General features: G+C 38.4%; 2 protein-coding genes across 2 annotated transcripts; one reads left to right on the forward strand and one right to left on the reverse strand.

Moving 5' to 3' along the window:
• Positions 1–1,871: 1,871 nt before the first annotated feature.
• Positions 1,872–2,675, forward strand: LOC122080107 (10 kDa chaperonin, mitochondrial-like). Its single transcript, XM_042646991.1, has 3 exons — positions 1,872–2,164; positions 2,253–2,392; positions 2,492–2,675. The coding sequence occupies exons 1-3, from the start codon at positions 2,060–2,062 to the stop codon at positions 2,538–2,540; spliced, it is 294 nt and encodes a 97-aa protein (XP_042502925.1). The 5' UTR covers positions 1,872–2,059; the 3' UTR covers positions 2,541–2,675.
• A 4,501-nt stretch (positions 2,676–7,176) lies between these two features.
• On the reverse strand, positions 7,177–16,246 carry LOC122079852 (probable fructokinase-6, chloroplastic). Its single transcript, XM_042646606.1, has 7 exons — positions 15,733–16,246; positions 13,396–13,607; positions 12,281–12,493; positions 11,885–12,082; positions 11,642–11,779; positions 9,239–9,355; positions 7,177–7,661 (listed from the first exon to the last, which is right to left on the reverse strand). Exons 1-7 carry the CDS (start codon positions 15,902–15,904, stop codon positions 7,527–7,529), a joined length of 1,185 nt encoding a protein of 394 aa, XP_042502540.1. The 5' UTR covers positions 15,905–16,246; the 3' UTR covers positions 7,177–7,526.
• Between the last annotated feature and the right edge of the window lie 333 nt (positions 16,247–16,579).

Below are 16,579 nucleotides of genomic sequence, written 5' to 3' on the forward strand. Positions count from 1 at the left end.
AATGTTTCATAGTTCATTATCAAATACCCACAGGGTTTAAAAACCCAGAACCTGGATCCAGATCAACCAATTTCAATCTGGTCAAGATCACTGAAGAATCAATAGGAATCGGTCCAAATACACCCTAACCCTAATTTTTGGAAGGGGATGAGCCATAATTGAGATTGGCCTCAGCTGATTCCGATCCTGATTTTAAAAACCCTAGATGCCCACAAAGAAAAAATGTCTCCACAGTTCATAATGTTACTTATGCAATGACTTATGCAATCTCCTCCCATATTCAGGAATCAAGATCCCTGTTAGAAAATAATTTAGTGAGACTTTTTTCTTGGAACTGTTGGATTGTTTTGTGGGTTGTATCCGAAGACATTGAAAGGGATGGTTTTTATGTCAGCAACAGAAGCCCAAGCTCATGGAATTGTTGATCTTGTCACATAAATCCACGATTCCATTTCGAACCATAACATGGTTCAAATGAACCCAAAATTCCTCATCTTTGTATATATAATAGACCCTAATTAATTCTTACCTACCAAAAACAGCTCGTAATGGCAAATGCAGGATTAATGGTGAGAACTAGTATTTTGAAAATCGGGATCAAATCTGTTGGATTGGCTGATTCAGTTCAGAATTGGTTGAGGCCGATCTACGAAAACTAGGGTTAAAGGCATTTTTTGGCCTATTCTGATTGATTACTGAGTTGGACCGATCCGGATCTTGATATTAAGGTTTTTAAACCCTGCAGTTGAGCACAATTTGATGGTAGGGAACAAGCCAAAGCTAGCCTATGAAGTTTAGAAAGGAATATTGACCTTATTGGGTCCACCATCTAATGAAATGTGAGATATTGTAATATGATTCTTCGTCATCATCTGTTGTCAGAGCTCCTTTGTAAATGTAATATCAAAGTAAACAGGAGGGTAAGACATGATGAGTGAAGCTTTGAAGGAATCTAATCCAATTTGATTCTCTTAATCAAATGGCCAATGATTTTAAATTAGAATGTATTGACTATATCATATGAAAGGTCTAACAATGCATTATGTCTATAATGGACCCCCCACCCCTTTTGTTTCTCTCCCCCTTCAGAATCTTAGGACATGTGAGTTGATGCTTTTCTTTTCTTTCTGCAAAACCTGAATATTTCACCACCTCAAAGCCCCCTAAACTCTTAAACCCCCCTAAAATCGGAATTGAATCGGTTGAATCGGCTAATTTTGATCGTAATCAATCGTGATCAATCCCAATTCTGAATATTTTGGAATGATTGATTCTAAGGTTTGGGTTTCAATTCTGACCGGCCAATTCTGGGAATTTTCTTACCAATTTCAATTAATTTTGTTCTGATTTGGATTAAATCGGCAAGTGTTAGGATATGGGAAACTAATCCCACATTGATTTCAAGAGATTTGATGTTGATATAGTCGTAGGATTTACCAAAAAAAAAGATATAGTCGTAGGTTCTCTCACCTTACAAATTAGTTTACGGAGTTCAGTTCTCCCAAAATTTGTATCAATGATATCAAAACAATTGATTTTTAATTTCAATCCTTATATAAAGGGGTAACTTGATTCCAAAGTGAAGCCGCTTAGAATGTAGTCCCAAGACTCCCAAGAGAGGCTTGGCCTAGACTTTCTCAATTTTACCTTATGCTGTCCTTCTTTAGCCCATTATGTCCATTGAGGATCTCATCAAGGCTCAGCCCATTGAAGGGTGCCAAGGTTGAGCTTAACAGAATTATCAGAGAAGTGGAAAAGACAAATTACAAAACCAAATCAAAATTTAGGACTTGATCCACATGATAACAGCCCAAAGCAGAGTTGGTCAAGGCCTAGAACCAATAGCCAAATGGTCCTAGGCTTGTTTCAAACAGAAAGCCCAAGACCAAGAGGAACAAAAACCCTAGAAAAAACCCTAGAGCCTAGAATTTTCACCAGAGCTGCAAGCTCAGTTGCTCACACGACTCTCTCTCTATCCCTTACTATCTCTCACTTGTTTTTAAAGAGAAATTCTTCCATTGTAGCTCTCTGCTTTCAATCGGAACGAGAAGAGAGAGAGATGGCGAAGCGTCTTATTCCGAGTCTGAATCGGGTTCTGGTTGAGAAGATTGTTCCTCCCTCGAAAACCACAGCCGGGATTCTCCTCCCTGAGAAGACCAACCAGGTAAGGATTTCAATTTTTGCAGAACATTCTGTTTCTTAAAACGGCCATGGATTTGGTCGATTGATCGTTAATGGATGGATAAATGCAGCTGAACTCAGGGAAAGTGGTAGCAGTTGGACCTGGAACACGAGACAAGTCAGGGAATCTCATCCAAGTCTCTGTAAAGGAAGGGGAAACTGTTCTCTTGCCCGATTATGGTGGCACTCAAGTCAAACTCGGTGATAAAGAGTACGATCGATCTTTTTCGTTTCTTCTCTCGACTGTATTCTTTTACTCGTTCTGTAGTTTCAATTTCTTTTGGTTTTTTTCTGGGTTTTGTTTTTGCAGGTACCATCTTTACAGGGATGAAGACATTTTGGGAACTCTACACGATTGATCGATGATTGAAAGTTTTGGAGGGTTTTGGGCTTTTTTTTTTCTGATGTATTGGGGGAAATGTTGTAAGAATGATCCTTCTTCATGCCTCCATTGGAGAGGCTGAATTAAATCAAATCGAAGCAATTTTGATAAATCCCATTATTGATTATTGTCTTCTATAGTTTATGATCTCACTTGCACAAAAACCTACTCTTCAAGTTCAGAATGATACGAAACCATGGATACAAAAAATAGAATCAGGCCCGATTGGATTGGAATCTGTCAGGATCGATCTCAAAGCCCTAACCCTAGCTTTTGAGATTTTTCTCTGCCGATTGGATTCAAATCGGTCAGGATCGATCTCAAAGCCCTAATCCTGGGTTTTGAGATTTTTCTCCGTCGATTTTGATCCACATAGATGTCATTTTTCATTTCATGGGCCGGAAATGTCATTTTGCTTCCATAGGGGGTTTTTGGTTCGGTCAATCTTTAGGATTTAGAATGATAATTTTTAATTTTTGAAGTTATTTGGTTCTACTAGGATGACCCTCATAAGTAAGCATTCTACTTCCCAGAATGATCATATTACAAAGGATGTGTTTCAAATTTGAGTTTACCTCAATACTTAAACTCAGATTTGAGTAACATTTTTACCACCTAGTATAAAAGGAAAAAGTGGAAAGACGTTTTCTACGGAAGCTAATATCTCAATCCGTAAGAAACATGTATTAGCCTCAAGGCAACCAAACGATTTTAAGAAAGAAACATAATTCAAAAGAATGTCTATCAAAAGATTGACATTCATATCCGATACATACACTATTTGATTTACCGAACCAAACACCCCCTTAAGCAGCCCACCACCCTTCCATGGAAATATTTGCCCCATAGGCCTCTGTTGCCTGAGTTGTCATTTTTCATTAAGGGGGTAAGTCGTCATTTTCTCTCATTTACGGATAGAAAATCTTTTTTTCCATAATTCTTGCGTCCGCCATTCAGCCCCGTTGGCTCACACTGCTATAGGGGCAGTGATCTCTTGCTCTAAATTTTGTATATTTTACTAATGCAAAGAGATTGTCATATGGTCACATGAACTTTGCATTGATATGAGGCCAATGACCCCTCTTTCCAAAAATAGAGTCAAAGAGAGAGTTGACAAGGGATTTCCTTCTCTCTCCCAAATCTCTCACGCACAATCTTCCCTCCTCGGCAAGTTAAAACCACCATTAATCGGGGGTAGTTTCTAAAACCTCCGCTCTAGTGGCGTGTTACTTTTTGTCCCAGTGACGTGTATACCTAAACTTTCCCTTTCTCCTCCGTGTGAGTAATTTTGACCAAATCTCTGCCATGATCCTTGGTTGCCCTCTAGGCGGAGATGGAGACAACAACACTGACGATGACGATGACGACGATATATTGCTGCAATCGGAAACAACTTGGGGTCTTTGCATATGGGTTGTGATCGGAACCTGCGTTGGGGCTTTCATCGGTCCCATACTCATCCTCCTCTCTATCTTCTTTGTGTCTCATCGCCGGAAACCTTCCAAGGACTACCACTCCACTTCAGGAAAGCGATTTGGCACCCAAGAGCTGACCCATAGGGTCTCTTTTGCTTCGGATCACCGCTCAGCATTCCCTCCCATCATTTCTGAGATCCAAACCGTCATTGGGAAGCCTAAGCATCCGTGGGTACCCTCCAGGAGGCTCACCTCCCATGCAAGCGGCAGTGTTGGTGAAGACGCCGAAGACGCTGACGATGCTAACAACACCAACGATGTCAAAGACGCCGACGACAACCCTCAGCCTGAGCTGCATACCTGTGCTAGCCCCCTGTCGCTCCATCCTCTACAACAGCACCTTGTCTCTCGGCCCCAAGCAATATTTCTGCAACAACTGCCGCCATTTTGTTTTGAACTGATTTGCAGATCAGATCTATTGCTTTCCCATGCTGCAGCCATGGTTGTACTTCAGGCCTTGAAGACTAGCCTTTGTATCAACGTCAGAAGTGAGTTCTTGGCTTAGATCTACAGTTGAGCTTTCGGCGTGACCATGGATGAACTACGAACTAGAGCACAAGCGATTTTTATTCGCCGAAGAGGGTGTACGGTGCATGGAGATAAGGATGTAGGGATGTACGACGTGACTCTGACGGTTTGGGCTGCCCCATGTGGCTATGTTGCCTTGTGGGCCACCTATGATGGCCATTTTCTTATTTTAGTCGGTTGTGTTTTGGTTTTTTTACATTTTGCCAGTTGTGTTTTGGTTTTTCTAATTCTAGGTAGGTTTAGTCAGTTGGTTAGTGGGAAGAAGTGGGTCCTCTGGTACCTTCACATTCTTTCGGACCATATGGTTAGGCTACATGCATATTGTGACAAGCTTTGTCTAGCATGCGTAAAACCACATGCATACTGTGATACTTGGTGTCTGGCATGTGCCGTTTCTTTGCCCACCATGGTTTTCTCACTCCAAGTGAAAGAGAAATGTGCCCATACTTATGTTAGTTGTGTTTACAACTGTATGTCTAGGGAAGTTATTGGTTTCGCCCATCCCCTATCTTGAAAGACTCCGTTAATGACATGTACAAAGGATTGGCTATATTCCACTCCTTATTTTCATATTCTGAGTAATGAGACCTTGTGTAACTCATGTCTTCTATCTAATTGAAGTTTGTTTTTATCAAAAAAAAAAGATCGAATGAAAATTTTTATTTCACTAGGAGTAAGGCAGTAATCTTGCATGCCCTGATTGTGTTTTTCAATGTTATACATGGATGATTGTCAAGGACAATGGAGGCTTGGAGCATTTCAGACCTATTTTATTGAAACTTGATTTGCAAACAAGGAAAGTTGGGGTTTATTTATACATGAAATTTCAGCCCAAACAATTTCCCATATGGCAGATCTAGGTGCTCTACCACTATTCAGTACTGCCAATAGTAATGCAAAAGGTTCACCCTTAAGCTGGCCCTAAAAAAGGAATCTCTATCAAAGGGCATGTCCAATGCATGAGATTTTTACCATTGAATCAAGAAAGTCATAATGTACGTAACCTTATCTCCTTCACGAAGAAGGATCTTCATGAGTGGAAAACTAGTGAAAGAATGGTCTAATGGATAAAAATTCTAATAACTTAACGGGAAAGGGTTGGGCATGCTAGTGGGTTACGTAAGAATTAAGTATGCTAGCAATTGTTGATCGTTGGATTACATCAAATTGATTTAAATCGTTAGATCTAAATTTATTATTTTAATCTAAAATACATTAAGGGAGTAAAAAGGATATACCCGGTATTCTCAGAAGGAGGGATGTGATTCAGCTTTCCCGGGAAAAAATGGGATTTCTTATCAAAAAAGGGGAAAAAAAGGGAATCTGACTGACGCATCTCTCTCCCTCTTACTCATTTCTTCTTCTTCTTCTTCTTCTTCTTCTGACTGACGCGTCTCTCTCCCTCTTACTCATTATTTCTTCTTCTTCTTCTTCCTCTTCTTCCCCCTTTTGCGAACCTCGCCTGCAACTCTCGGTGATCCATCCCCTGCTTACGCCTTTCTCTCCCTCTTCCTCATTTCTTCTTTTCTTCTTCTTCTCCCCCTGCAACAAATTGGTCAGCAACTCACGGTGATTTCTGAAACAACTCAAAAAATATAAAAATAAGGGAAGAGAGTGTACAGATCAAAGTCTCACCACATAGGCCTCTGCAGAACATACATATACCACTTTGGCTTGAGGTCTCCTTCTTAATAAACCCATTTGGCCTCCTAGGATTCTGAGTTGAATGGAGAATAAGGAGGGGCATCTGACAGTATTAATTGTTAATTGTTGGGCAGGAGAATTCTATCTGGTCCAAAATTTGAATAGTTCTCTTCCCGTATTCTCCAACTGTTTTAGCATAGTAAAAAATGGTGAAACACGTCGCATTGTTTCCTCCAAATGCCACGACGCCTTCCTAGACTCTAAAAAATAACAAATTTTCCTTACTGCTGCCCAACCCCCAAAATCATATTTACATTTAAGAGCAGAGAGAGAAAATAGAGAACCTCAAACAATCTCAGAGGAACTTTAGCAGAGAGAGCCGTAGCTTCTCCCAACGGATCGATAACAGTAGCAGAGAGAGACGTTAGCTTCTCCCAACGGATCGATAGCAGTAGCAGAGGCAAAGTTTCGCAAAGAGAGGCGTTATGTTTGGAAGCAGAGAGAGAGAGAGAGAGAGAGAGAATGAGTTTGACCGTACTTGCAGTTGTATTTTGGCATGTCAGAAGTAAGGTATTTAGGTTGTATATACTTCTATGGTATATTTCATCAATGGTGTAGATTTAGACCTTTTAATCTAATGGTCAAGAAATGCTAGCATACCTTATTCCTAGGTAACCGCTAGCATTCCCAGCATTTTCCCTAATTTAACAGATAGAGAACCACAATTCAGAAGCCAAACTCAACCTTATGGCTAATGTGTTTTGAGCACAAGCAATGAATAGAAAATAAAATAAAATAAAAACATAATCAAACAAAACTGATTATAAGTTTGCCTCTCTTATTCTTAAACAATTTCAATTTTTTTCTTTTCTTGCATTCCAAACATAGACTAAAAGTATCACCAGCCATCAACATCTTAACTCACTGATGGACCACATTGCTGCTTTCAGCTTAGACAAGGTGATCTGAACAACTTGTCCACAAACACTTTAGATTTTGAGACCATTCAACATATGGATTCCACCGTTCACTAAGTTTAACAAGAAGTCAAAGACATGGTCAAACTGGAAACGCAGCCACTCCCTAAGTTCAGCTCACTGGTTTTTATAATACTGGTTTAACCTCCACATAACTTGAGGAGAAAAGCTTCAAACTATGCAGCAGACTCTACATAAATGGATTATTTATTACATTACAATCTCCAATCTGTAATCTCTTATTATCTAACCAAAATGTGTCATTAGCATTTAGCAGACTAAGAAGATTCCTGCACAATTGTAATTCAGGTACAAAATTACAAGAGCTTGAGTGAGGATCTAAGGAACAGACTTGAGCAGGGCATTCATTACAGATTCTCGAGATGGCAGAGCTGGAATGGCACCTCTCTCCATCACAGTCAATGCACCACAAGCATTGGCAAACTTAAGAGCTTCTCTCAGTCTGTCTTCTTCCTACATAGAGACAAGGAAACAGAGAAATTTTCCAAAACTCAGAAAGGACAATTTCGTGGAAGATATTGGCCAGAATTATAGAGCCCATAGCCACTACATAAGAAAAATCAAATCAATAAACTACTGAAGAGGCGAAGACCATATACTAGAAATTCAAAAATAATACTAGTATTCCCTTGGGATTGATCTCCTTTACCAATACCAAGGAGCAATGATTGTCAATGTTGGTTATCTAACAGATAATAAAACCATTTCTTCTCCTATGCTTGTATGAGGTGCACTGTGAACATGTGTAAAACAATTCAACAAATTTGCCAGACTTCAAAAACAGAACATGGAATGCAGTTCACCTGAAATTTGAAGGATTTGAATTTTGAATGGATTTGAATCATCAAGACTAGGTTATGAAATTCAAATGTCATTGTTTTCATAACTACTATATATTTCAACCAGGATTCTGGATAGGCATTGGGCTAAATGTGACTAACTGAATTTGGTGTCCTCTGAATTGAGGGGATAATTGTCCTAGTCATAGGTTTGCCATGTGAGTGAGCTGACAAAGAGGCTTGAGGCAACTTAGTTTGCAGACATCCAGCTAGTGGTCGTGTCTTCCAGTACACCTCGTACCAGTGGTAAATTTCAGCTCAAAAGCACTAAACCTGGTGCGAGGTGAACTGAAAATCCAATATATGGGGATTTTAACCAAAAATGTTGAAACCCATATGACAATATTAGAACGGAAAATCCAATATATCAGGTGTCAAAATTCAACACAAAACAAGGTTCTGGACTCCACAAAACCCAGAAATAGGACTTCAGGACTCGGGCTATAAAGAGCAATGTATTTCCAAGCAGCACAAATTTAATTTCATTTCATTCATCAATATAAATTAATTCTATCAATATCATGGAAATTAATCTGTTTATATGTATCATTTGTAAATAATTAACTGTATCATTTTTATATTTTTTTTATTATTTTTAGTTCAGCAATGGTCTAAAATTTTTTCTACCACATTATTGAAAAAAAAAAATTACAGATATGTGTGTGCATGAAACTAAAACTAATTGCAGTGTCTTAATACATTATGTTTATCCATGTGACTATGTGAGTGCCCTTAGTGGTAGTAGTAGCAATAGCAGTATTAATAATAGTGTAGCGCTGGTGGTGCTGGTAGTAACAGTAGGCATGTCTAAATTGTACCACTGTCATGGACCAGTTACACAGGTCCTAATCCTATTTTAACACATCCAGTTCACATACTACCATTACATCCGCATATATTCTTAGCTTTATTCCTGAGCTTCTTGGTCTAGCATACTCATGCATTTCTAAGTTCTCATCAACAATCTATGCTCCATTCAGTATTTAGATTTAGAACAGATTTCTCCATCCACCTCAGCAGAGACATCAGTATACTCTCACACGATCATGATCTTATAAATCAAGTAAGTTGAGTGCCAAGTTCTGATCCAATCAGTGAGGACAACACGTAGATGACAGAGACGATAGTGCATGATGGTACAAATAGTGTACAATGCAATAAATGTTAAACCCTTGGACAAAAAAGCAATACCTGAAGCAATGAGAGATCGGTAGCTAGTTGTGTTAAAATTCCAGCAACAAAAGCATCTCCAGCACCAGTGTTATCTACAGCATCCACTGGAACACCATGAACCCTCCCACTGAAATCCTGTAAAAGTAAAGATGTCACAAATTTTTAGGTACATATTAATGACCGAGTCTATGATAAAAAAGTTTCTTGCTGCCAATATCCCCAGGTTCGAGTCTTCAGGGTGGACACTTAGCGCAAAAAACAATGCCAAAGATTAGGATCAACTCCAAACTCACCCCTCACAGGCAGGACCAGCAGTGGGTAATAATGGCCCTTTTATATTAATGAGTAATGACTGATTCAGGCTATGATGTATGGTGTAAAATGTTGGACAGTTAAGAAGCATCATGTGGATAAACTCAGTGTAGAAGAGATGAGGATGTTAAGATGGATGAATGACAAAATTATGAAGGATAAATTAAGAAATGATCATATTAGAGCTGATTTGGGAGTAGCTCCGATCCATGATAAGCAACGAAAAATTCATTTGAGGTGCCATGGCCATGTTCAACAGAGTCCCTTGGATGCTCCAGTAGAGAGGAGTGCTTTGATTCAGATTGAAGGAACTAAAAGAGCCAAGGGCAGACCTAAAATGACCCTAGGAGAAGTGGTGAGGAAAGACATGCATAACTTAGGCCTTTTATCAAGTATGACCTCGAATAGAGCTGAATGGAGGGCAAGGATCCATGTAGCTGGGATAATGTTTGAGTTGTTGTTGTTGTTATTGTAAAACTTATGCTGAGTTAAAAGAACAATTACTGCTTTGCACACTTGAATGGTACATTAAAGCCATTTTCTTTTCATTTGGGGATTTTCTCACCTCCTAATGAAATGCTTACTTATCAAAGAAAAAATGCTGGAAGGCCAATTTGATGAATTTTTTCACAAAAAACCATAACCAAATTCTGTTTTACTAAAAAGTGCATAACCCAACACTGGAGGGCGGTGTTTAAAATAGCCTTAAACCTAGAGCAGTTGCAATTTTCAAAAATACAAATTCAACAGGTACAAGGAAAAGGACAAGGCAAGTACAAAAGTAGGAGGAAAAAAGTCATGCACATTATGCTTTATAACACTGGTGCAAGTACAGACATCAAATATGAAATTGGTCATAGCCGGCAAATTCAGATCCGTGAGTAATTCGGAAGGAGAATTATTCGGGTTCGTTTTACCAATTTGAAAATTAGGTTTAAAAAAGGACTGAAAAAAAAATCTGAATTCAGATTAGTTTGGGGATTAATCGTTTATGCTTGAGTAATTCAGAACCATATAACCGGTCCATTTTCTTGATTATTTTATTGGTTTTGTGAAGATTCAAAAATTGAGTCCATTTTCATAAACCTTTTTTATTGAAAATTTTCAATTTAATTATTCAGTTTTCAAGTTATCCTCAAGGACCGAATTTTTGGGCTGTTGCAAACCATTCATGGACTGTCAAATATTCACAAATTTTCAAACCAATTTGAAATAAAGTACGAATTTTCGCTGAATTATTTGCAAGTTGCTAACTACGGTCATGGTTGGATATTCTCAAGATGAAACCCTTGTGTAGACTAGTGCTTTTAAGTATGATCAAATGATCAATATGTTGAAAAGTTTGAATTGCATATTTTTCCAATCTCAAATGTTTTGAATACCTCATAAAAGATTTTGGTAACAAGTAATTAAATGGTAATGTATCCAACATCTATTTAACGCCTGTGTTTGAGGGCATTCCCATGGTAACTGCTTCCTTGCTGACAGGATGTTTAGAGGCAGCCTCATGGATTTAATTTTGAAGAAGTTCCAATCTTGAGATCTTGAGGATGAGAGGTAATAATAATTAATAAAAAAATAAAAAAATAAAATATATCAAATATCAGGGTAACAAGGCTGGATATAGAGCTTTATTGGGACAATGTTACAGGCAAACTGGAGTAAAAGGGGCAGTTTGTTGGACTGACGAGGTTTCTTGACAGGATGAACTGGAGACCAGTCACCTTAAAGGGTTAGGACCAGACCAAGTATCAGATAACTGTTAGACTAAGAATATCAGGTTCTCTTGTGTCATTCCTCTAGAAGTGCAAATGAGTTGCACCAGTTGGCAGATTCATTGTTTGGGCCTTTCTTGTAAATACTTAAGACCTCTCTTTTTCAACTCGTTGTTTGTTTCTTTCCATTGATTTTGAAATAAACCATCAAGTCAAAGAATAAAAGGGGTGGGGGTGGGGCGTGGGGGGTAGGGGAACTAATCCTCCTAGACCATTCACTTGCTCATGCGTCTTCGCCTCCAACAGAGAAGAGAGATGTGTTGAAAAATGAAAACTACAGTACAAAATAGATCTATGTAAAATTATGTGGTTGGACCAGACCTTGGTGGCTTACCTTTGAGTAGTACCTGCAACCTTCAGGGCCCTCAGTCACAACCAGCAACTTGAGATTTGAATGGAAAAGTTTACGAACAACAGCATCATCATATGGATCTTCTCCTTTTGTCAGGAAAGAAATCTCTTCTTCACTTACCTGATTGTTCACTTAATCATAAATGTCAGACATGGAACTTGTTCCGTTTTGCAGTTGGTGTTTTTAGGTTCTGGAAAGAGAGTAAAGATATCTTAGAGACCATACCTTAATAATATCCGCAAGCTCCCATATACTAAGGATTCCCTCTCTGGCACTTTCTTCAGATTGCCACAAGGGAAGTCTCAGGTTGGGGTCATAAGACAGAAGCACACCAGCATCTTTCGCAGCTTTTACAGCAGCAATGTGAGTAGACTTACATGGCTCTGTAATTAAACTTATAGAACCATAATGGAAAATTTTGGCCTGCCATATGATTTATGACGAATAATATTGCGTAATTAAAATAAAATGCTCTCAAGACAAGTAACAAATAATAAGCAATGAAAGAATGAGGCATTCCCTTCAATACTACATTAGGAAGCTATAATAAATGCTATCTACCACCCCTCCCCCCTCCTCCAAAACAAAACAAAACAAAACAAAAGAAAAATGTTTTAATACCTTCCTGATGATATCAAAATCAAGTTCCGATTCTTTGAGAAGCATATCAGCACTTGGGTTACGGTAAAACATGAATTCACGCTCCCCGTCACTCCTGAGTGTAACAAAAGCTAGAGCAGTTCTTGCACCAGGATCAAAACGCATTCCATCATTGTTCACGTTATTTTCCTTCAAAATATCAGCGAGCATGTACCCAAATTCATCTTCACCAACCTGTGCATGTACTCATATAAGAATGATCCAAGGCAGTAGAATGGGAAATATATCTAAAATATTATGCCTCTATTTTCTAACTGATAGTTATGGACTTCCAGGTCCTATTCAGTGACGGCTGTCCTCATCAGCGGTAGTACTCACACAGCCATCAGGCACACTGGTTTTAATTTCTACACTTTGTAAATTACAATTAAAACAAAGCGTAGAAACCTCTGATCTCACTTCTACATTCTAATAGGATAAAGCAGATTGATAAGAAGAAACTCAACGAAAATTTCTTGTTCATTGCTGAATCAAATGACCAAAAAAAGATGTCAAAACAGAAAATATGCAACTACCAGTGACGACACATTGAGCTTGACTAGAATTTCAACTTGAAAAGTTTCTTCAACTATCAGTTGAAATTTGTATGATCTCTATTTTGACCAACACAAATTTAGCTATAGAAACTATTAACTCCAAATGTAAAAGAAATTATTTGATCTTATAGAATAATATGCAGTTTTTCCAGGTATATTTTTCAATACCGAAATTATTTTGTCCTGCCTGTGATTGTCACCCCAGCCCCTTTTTGCATTAAGAATGTTTTATCTTATTGACTACCAATGTAATACAGTTTTTGATTCCTGAGGAGTCCCTAGTTTTCTAATGTGTTAGATAGTCAATAATATAAAATCAATCATGGTTTCAAGGATTATCTTACATCAGCATCGTTGACATTTGAGAAACTTACAGGTAAATGTAGAAAAACATCCTAGTGTTCCAAACTATAAGATCAATCTGTTTATTGACTAACAATGTTTCCACATTTTATTATTATTGCTTCCAAAAACCACCAGAAAATAAACTGACAATTCAATGAAAATAGACAGATGAAATCAACAATCCTCAAATGATACTTTTCCAATAAAAGCCGATGAACCTCCAAGCCGAGATATGCCAACAGCAACATTTGCAGGTGCACCTCCCGCCGCCTTCTTAAAGGCAGGTGCTTCAGCTAATGAAAGCCCACTAACAGTTGGGACAAAATCAATCAACATTTCTCCAAAGCATACCACAAGTGATGATTCATTCGTATCAGGTGGCCCGTTGCCACCAGAAAATGCTTTGCCTAGAAAAAATGAAAATTGAAATAGATAAAGCCAAAATCATCAACAAACACAGTCATAAAACAGGTATCAAAAATCAAATGTATAATGGAATGAGTATATTTACCAAACTGACCATACATGAGCATGCACAAAATCACACATAAATTCGTATGAAGTAGTTTGAGAGTTCAAATAATTAAGCACCTTTTTCTATTACCATTTCCATAACAATGAACATTTTCATAATGAGTAACTTGCTATTGTCATATAGCGGAGAAAATGATACATTCGGAATTGTAAGACATGAGCATTATTATTGTAATTTTCACTCCAGGTATATATATGTAGAAGTAGTCTTGTCATAAGAACATTTGTTGTCCATCATGTTAAACGACACATAACAAAGATACCAACACTTTCTCATGCACACAACCCCATTACCCTTAAAATGGTAAATTTATAGACATCTTCGGTTCCCCACTATTCTGCATGGTGTCCACCATTGTATTTATCCACAGGGAATTAAAATTGCACTGGATGCTTGCGCTTGCCCCTTTCACTATGTGCCCTTTCTTTCATTCAGGTTATACTGCATTTTAGTTGAATTTAACTCTTATGAGTATAACAGATTTTGATGTGGCTACCAAGAATTCCCATTAACACATTATAGATTGGGCAATGCTTAAATTTATTCCAATGGATCTCGTAGTTATTTTCAAATTAAAGTTACAAACAAACACAAATAATTTTTCAAACATGATACCAAGAGGAGCTGCCTAGAATCAAAAGGATCACCTAATCGGGTCCAACAAGCAAACTCTATATTGTTCCATTGAAAGACTCATATCTGGTCATTGATTCAGAGTGCACATGGAGGATAACATATCTGAGGCTGAATCAATAAGCAAAGGTCAGCTCTTAATGGTGAGATGGTGCGTCTAATCTTTTAGATCGATCTGGATCTTCAGCTGTACTCTGGCAGTGCCAACCCACAGAGGTTTACAGGGTAATCAATTGGCATGAACCGCAAGTCCGAAGAGGAATGTAACAGGTAGCTTCGTCAGGTTAGTTATCTCTTGGAAGCTTTGAAGGCAGCCCATCCACCCTAAAGGCAACTAAACTGATAGGTCACACTTTTTTTTAATTTCCTTTTTCCTGTCTTGACCATATAGGAGCTCTAAATTACCCTTTTTTCGCAGAAATATCTTCAAGAGGGTGTGAAGACAAGTATTGGGGATAACTACAGCTAATAGAAGTTATAGAACCATGTATTAAATTGACCTTCCTTAGTGATGACTACAAGAGGACCTTAGCAAGAGCCATTTATCAACATGGATAAAAAAAAGTATCATCTTGTTATTCTGTTTATAAAATATCAAAGCAATGAAACAAGTGGGCTTTTGAAAATAAATTTGGAAGAGCTGACGTGATCTCCACCATCTAAACTAAGATTCAGTTTCGAGGAGGTTCATATGTGGTTCCAGACTGCAAATAGATACCGTTTTTTTAACTCAATTTTCATTTTAGAATTTCTCACAGGACTGGTATTGTTGGAGCATAAATTGGAAAAACTATTTTTTGGTCCATAATATACAGGTAAGGCTGCATCACAAGATATCATCTTGCTGCTCCCTTATTCGCAATTGAGGGTGGGGGCAGCCTTGTTCTATTTTAAATAGAAGTGGCAAGGAGGAGGCCAAGGCAAAGGCAAATCCAATTTCTATGATGGCTTGGGACTTGAAATTGGTGACCGATGACCTCAATTGTATTGACACTACAAGAATTTTCGGTGCCCACATGAAATTGAGACGCTTCAACCAAGTTTTAGGAGTCCTGCTGATGTTCAGGAAAGAAATCAGGTAGTCAACTATTGTAAAGGATCTAAAACTCCATAAATGAGAAGATTTCCTGCCTAACCAATCTCCACAGCCACAGGGAGTAGAGAGACCTTCTGCCGTAAATTAAGGAGTGGGTAAGTGGACCTAGATATCAGAGGATGTAGATCGATTGTTGTATCTATTTTGTTTTGAGCTTCCTCGAAATTAAGGTACAGAGGTCCCCGACACAACCCGATCTCTTCGTTAGTAGCAGAATGTCTATGCCAATTCAATAACAAAACAAAGATCATATGGAAGAACAACGTACCTTGGAGTCTACAAAGACGAGGACGATGGGACGTCGAGAGGGTAGAAGAAGAAGAAGTCGCTGCTTTAATGGCTTCCTTTCTGAAAACCGTCGTACCAGAGAAATGATTGGTTGAAAGTTGAGGGTTTGAGCCGAAGGTACTAAAACAGAGAAGGGCACAGTTGAGAGCCATATCATGCACAAAAAATTGTTTCGCTAAGGAATATGCTAGAGTCTACAAAGCCTGTTCCCAGTATTTGTAGACTTATGGCCTTCAAAAAGCCCTTCTTCCTTTGTTGATTTCACAGTTGACTTATAATCGATCCTCCGGAACTTGAATTGATTTGAAGAGAGAGAGAGAGAGAGCACTGGAGGAGTTAGGAACTAGGGAAGAGAGCAGGCAAGGGATTGCTTTTAGTGCAGTGCCGTGCAGTGCAGTGCAGTGCAGTGCAGTAGAGAGAGAGAGAGAGAGAGAGAGAGTGGGAGAAGAAGTAGCAGTGCCTTGGCCGGCCGTTGTATTGTGTTTCGGACAACACAAGTAAAACCAACAACCACCCACTGGTCTTTAATTACCTCTCCCAGCCTCTCAGGCCTCACCTTTGAACTTTGACAGTTTGACCTAAGGGTCTTAATCGGTTCGATTCATTATGGTTCAATTTGGTTCATGTTGTAATTGATAAAACCAAAATCAAACTGATTCGAACTGAATGGAATCACATAAAGTGTAACTTATAAAATTGAACTGAATTTAAATCACACCAATCCCCACAATCATGTGTCTTTGTTGAGTTATGTGAAATTACCTACAATTGGTTTCTTTGTTGAATCATGTAAAAAGGATTTAAAGGTACTCAGATTTGACATTGTG

This window comes from Macadamia integrifolia, chromosome 5, assembly GCF_013358625.1.
Source record: "Macadamia integrifolia cultivar HAES 741 chromosome 5, SCU_Mint_v3, whole genome shotgun sequence".
Classification (NCBI taxonomy): Eukaryota; Viridiplantae; Streptophyta; class Magnoliopsida; order Proteales; family Proteaceae; genus Macadamia; species Macadamia integrifolia.

What these genes read in the sequence shown, in the direction of transcription:
- LOC122080107 (XM_042646991.1), top strand. Translation starts at nt 2,060, where the DNA reads ATGGCGAAGCGTCTTATTCCGAGTCTGAATCGGGTTCTGGTTGAGAAG. An exon ending in TCCCTGAGAAGACCAACCAG is followed by an intron (nt 2,165 to 2,252) that starts GTAAGGATTTCA and finishes GGATAAATGCAG; the next exon opens with CTGAACTCAGGGAAAGTGGT. An exon ending in GTCAAACTCGGTGATAAAGA is followed by an intron (nt 2,393 to 2,491) that starts GTACGATCGATC and finishes TTGTTTTTGCAG; the next exon opens with GTACCATCTTTACAGGGATG.
- LOC122079852 (XM_042646606.1), bottom strand. Translation starts at nt 15,904, where the DNA reads ATGGCTCTCAACTGTGCCCTTCTCTGTTTTAGTACCTTCGGCTCAAAC. An exon ending in TCGTCTTTGTAGACTCCAAG is followed by an intron (nt 13,608 to 15,732) that starts GTACGTTGTTCT and finishes CATTTTTTCTAG; the next exon opens with GCAAAGCATTTTCTGGTGGC. An exon ending in GTTGCAGGTACTACTCAAAG is followed by an intron (nt 9,356 to 11,641) that starts GTAAGCCACCAA and finishes TTACTTTTACAG; the next exon opens with GATTTCAGTGGGAGGGTTCA.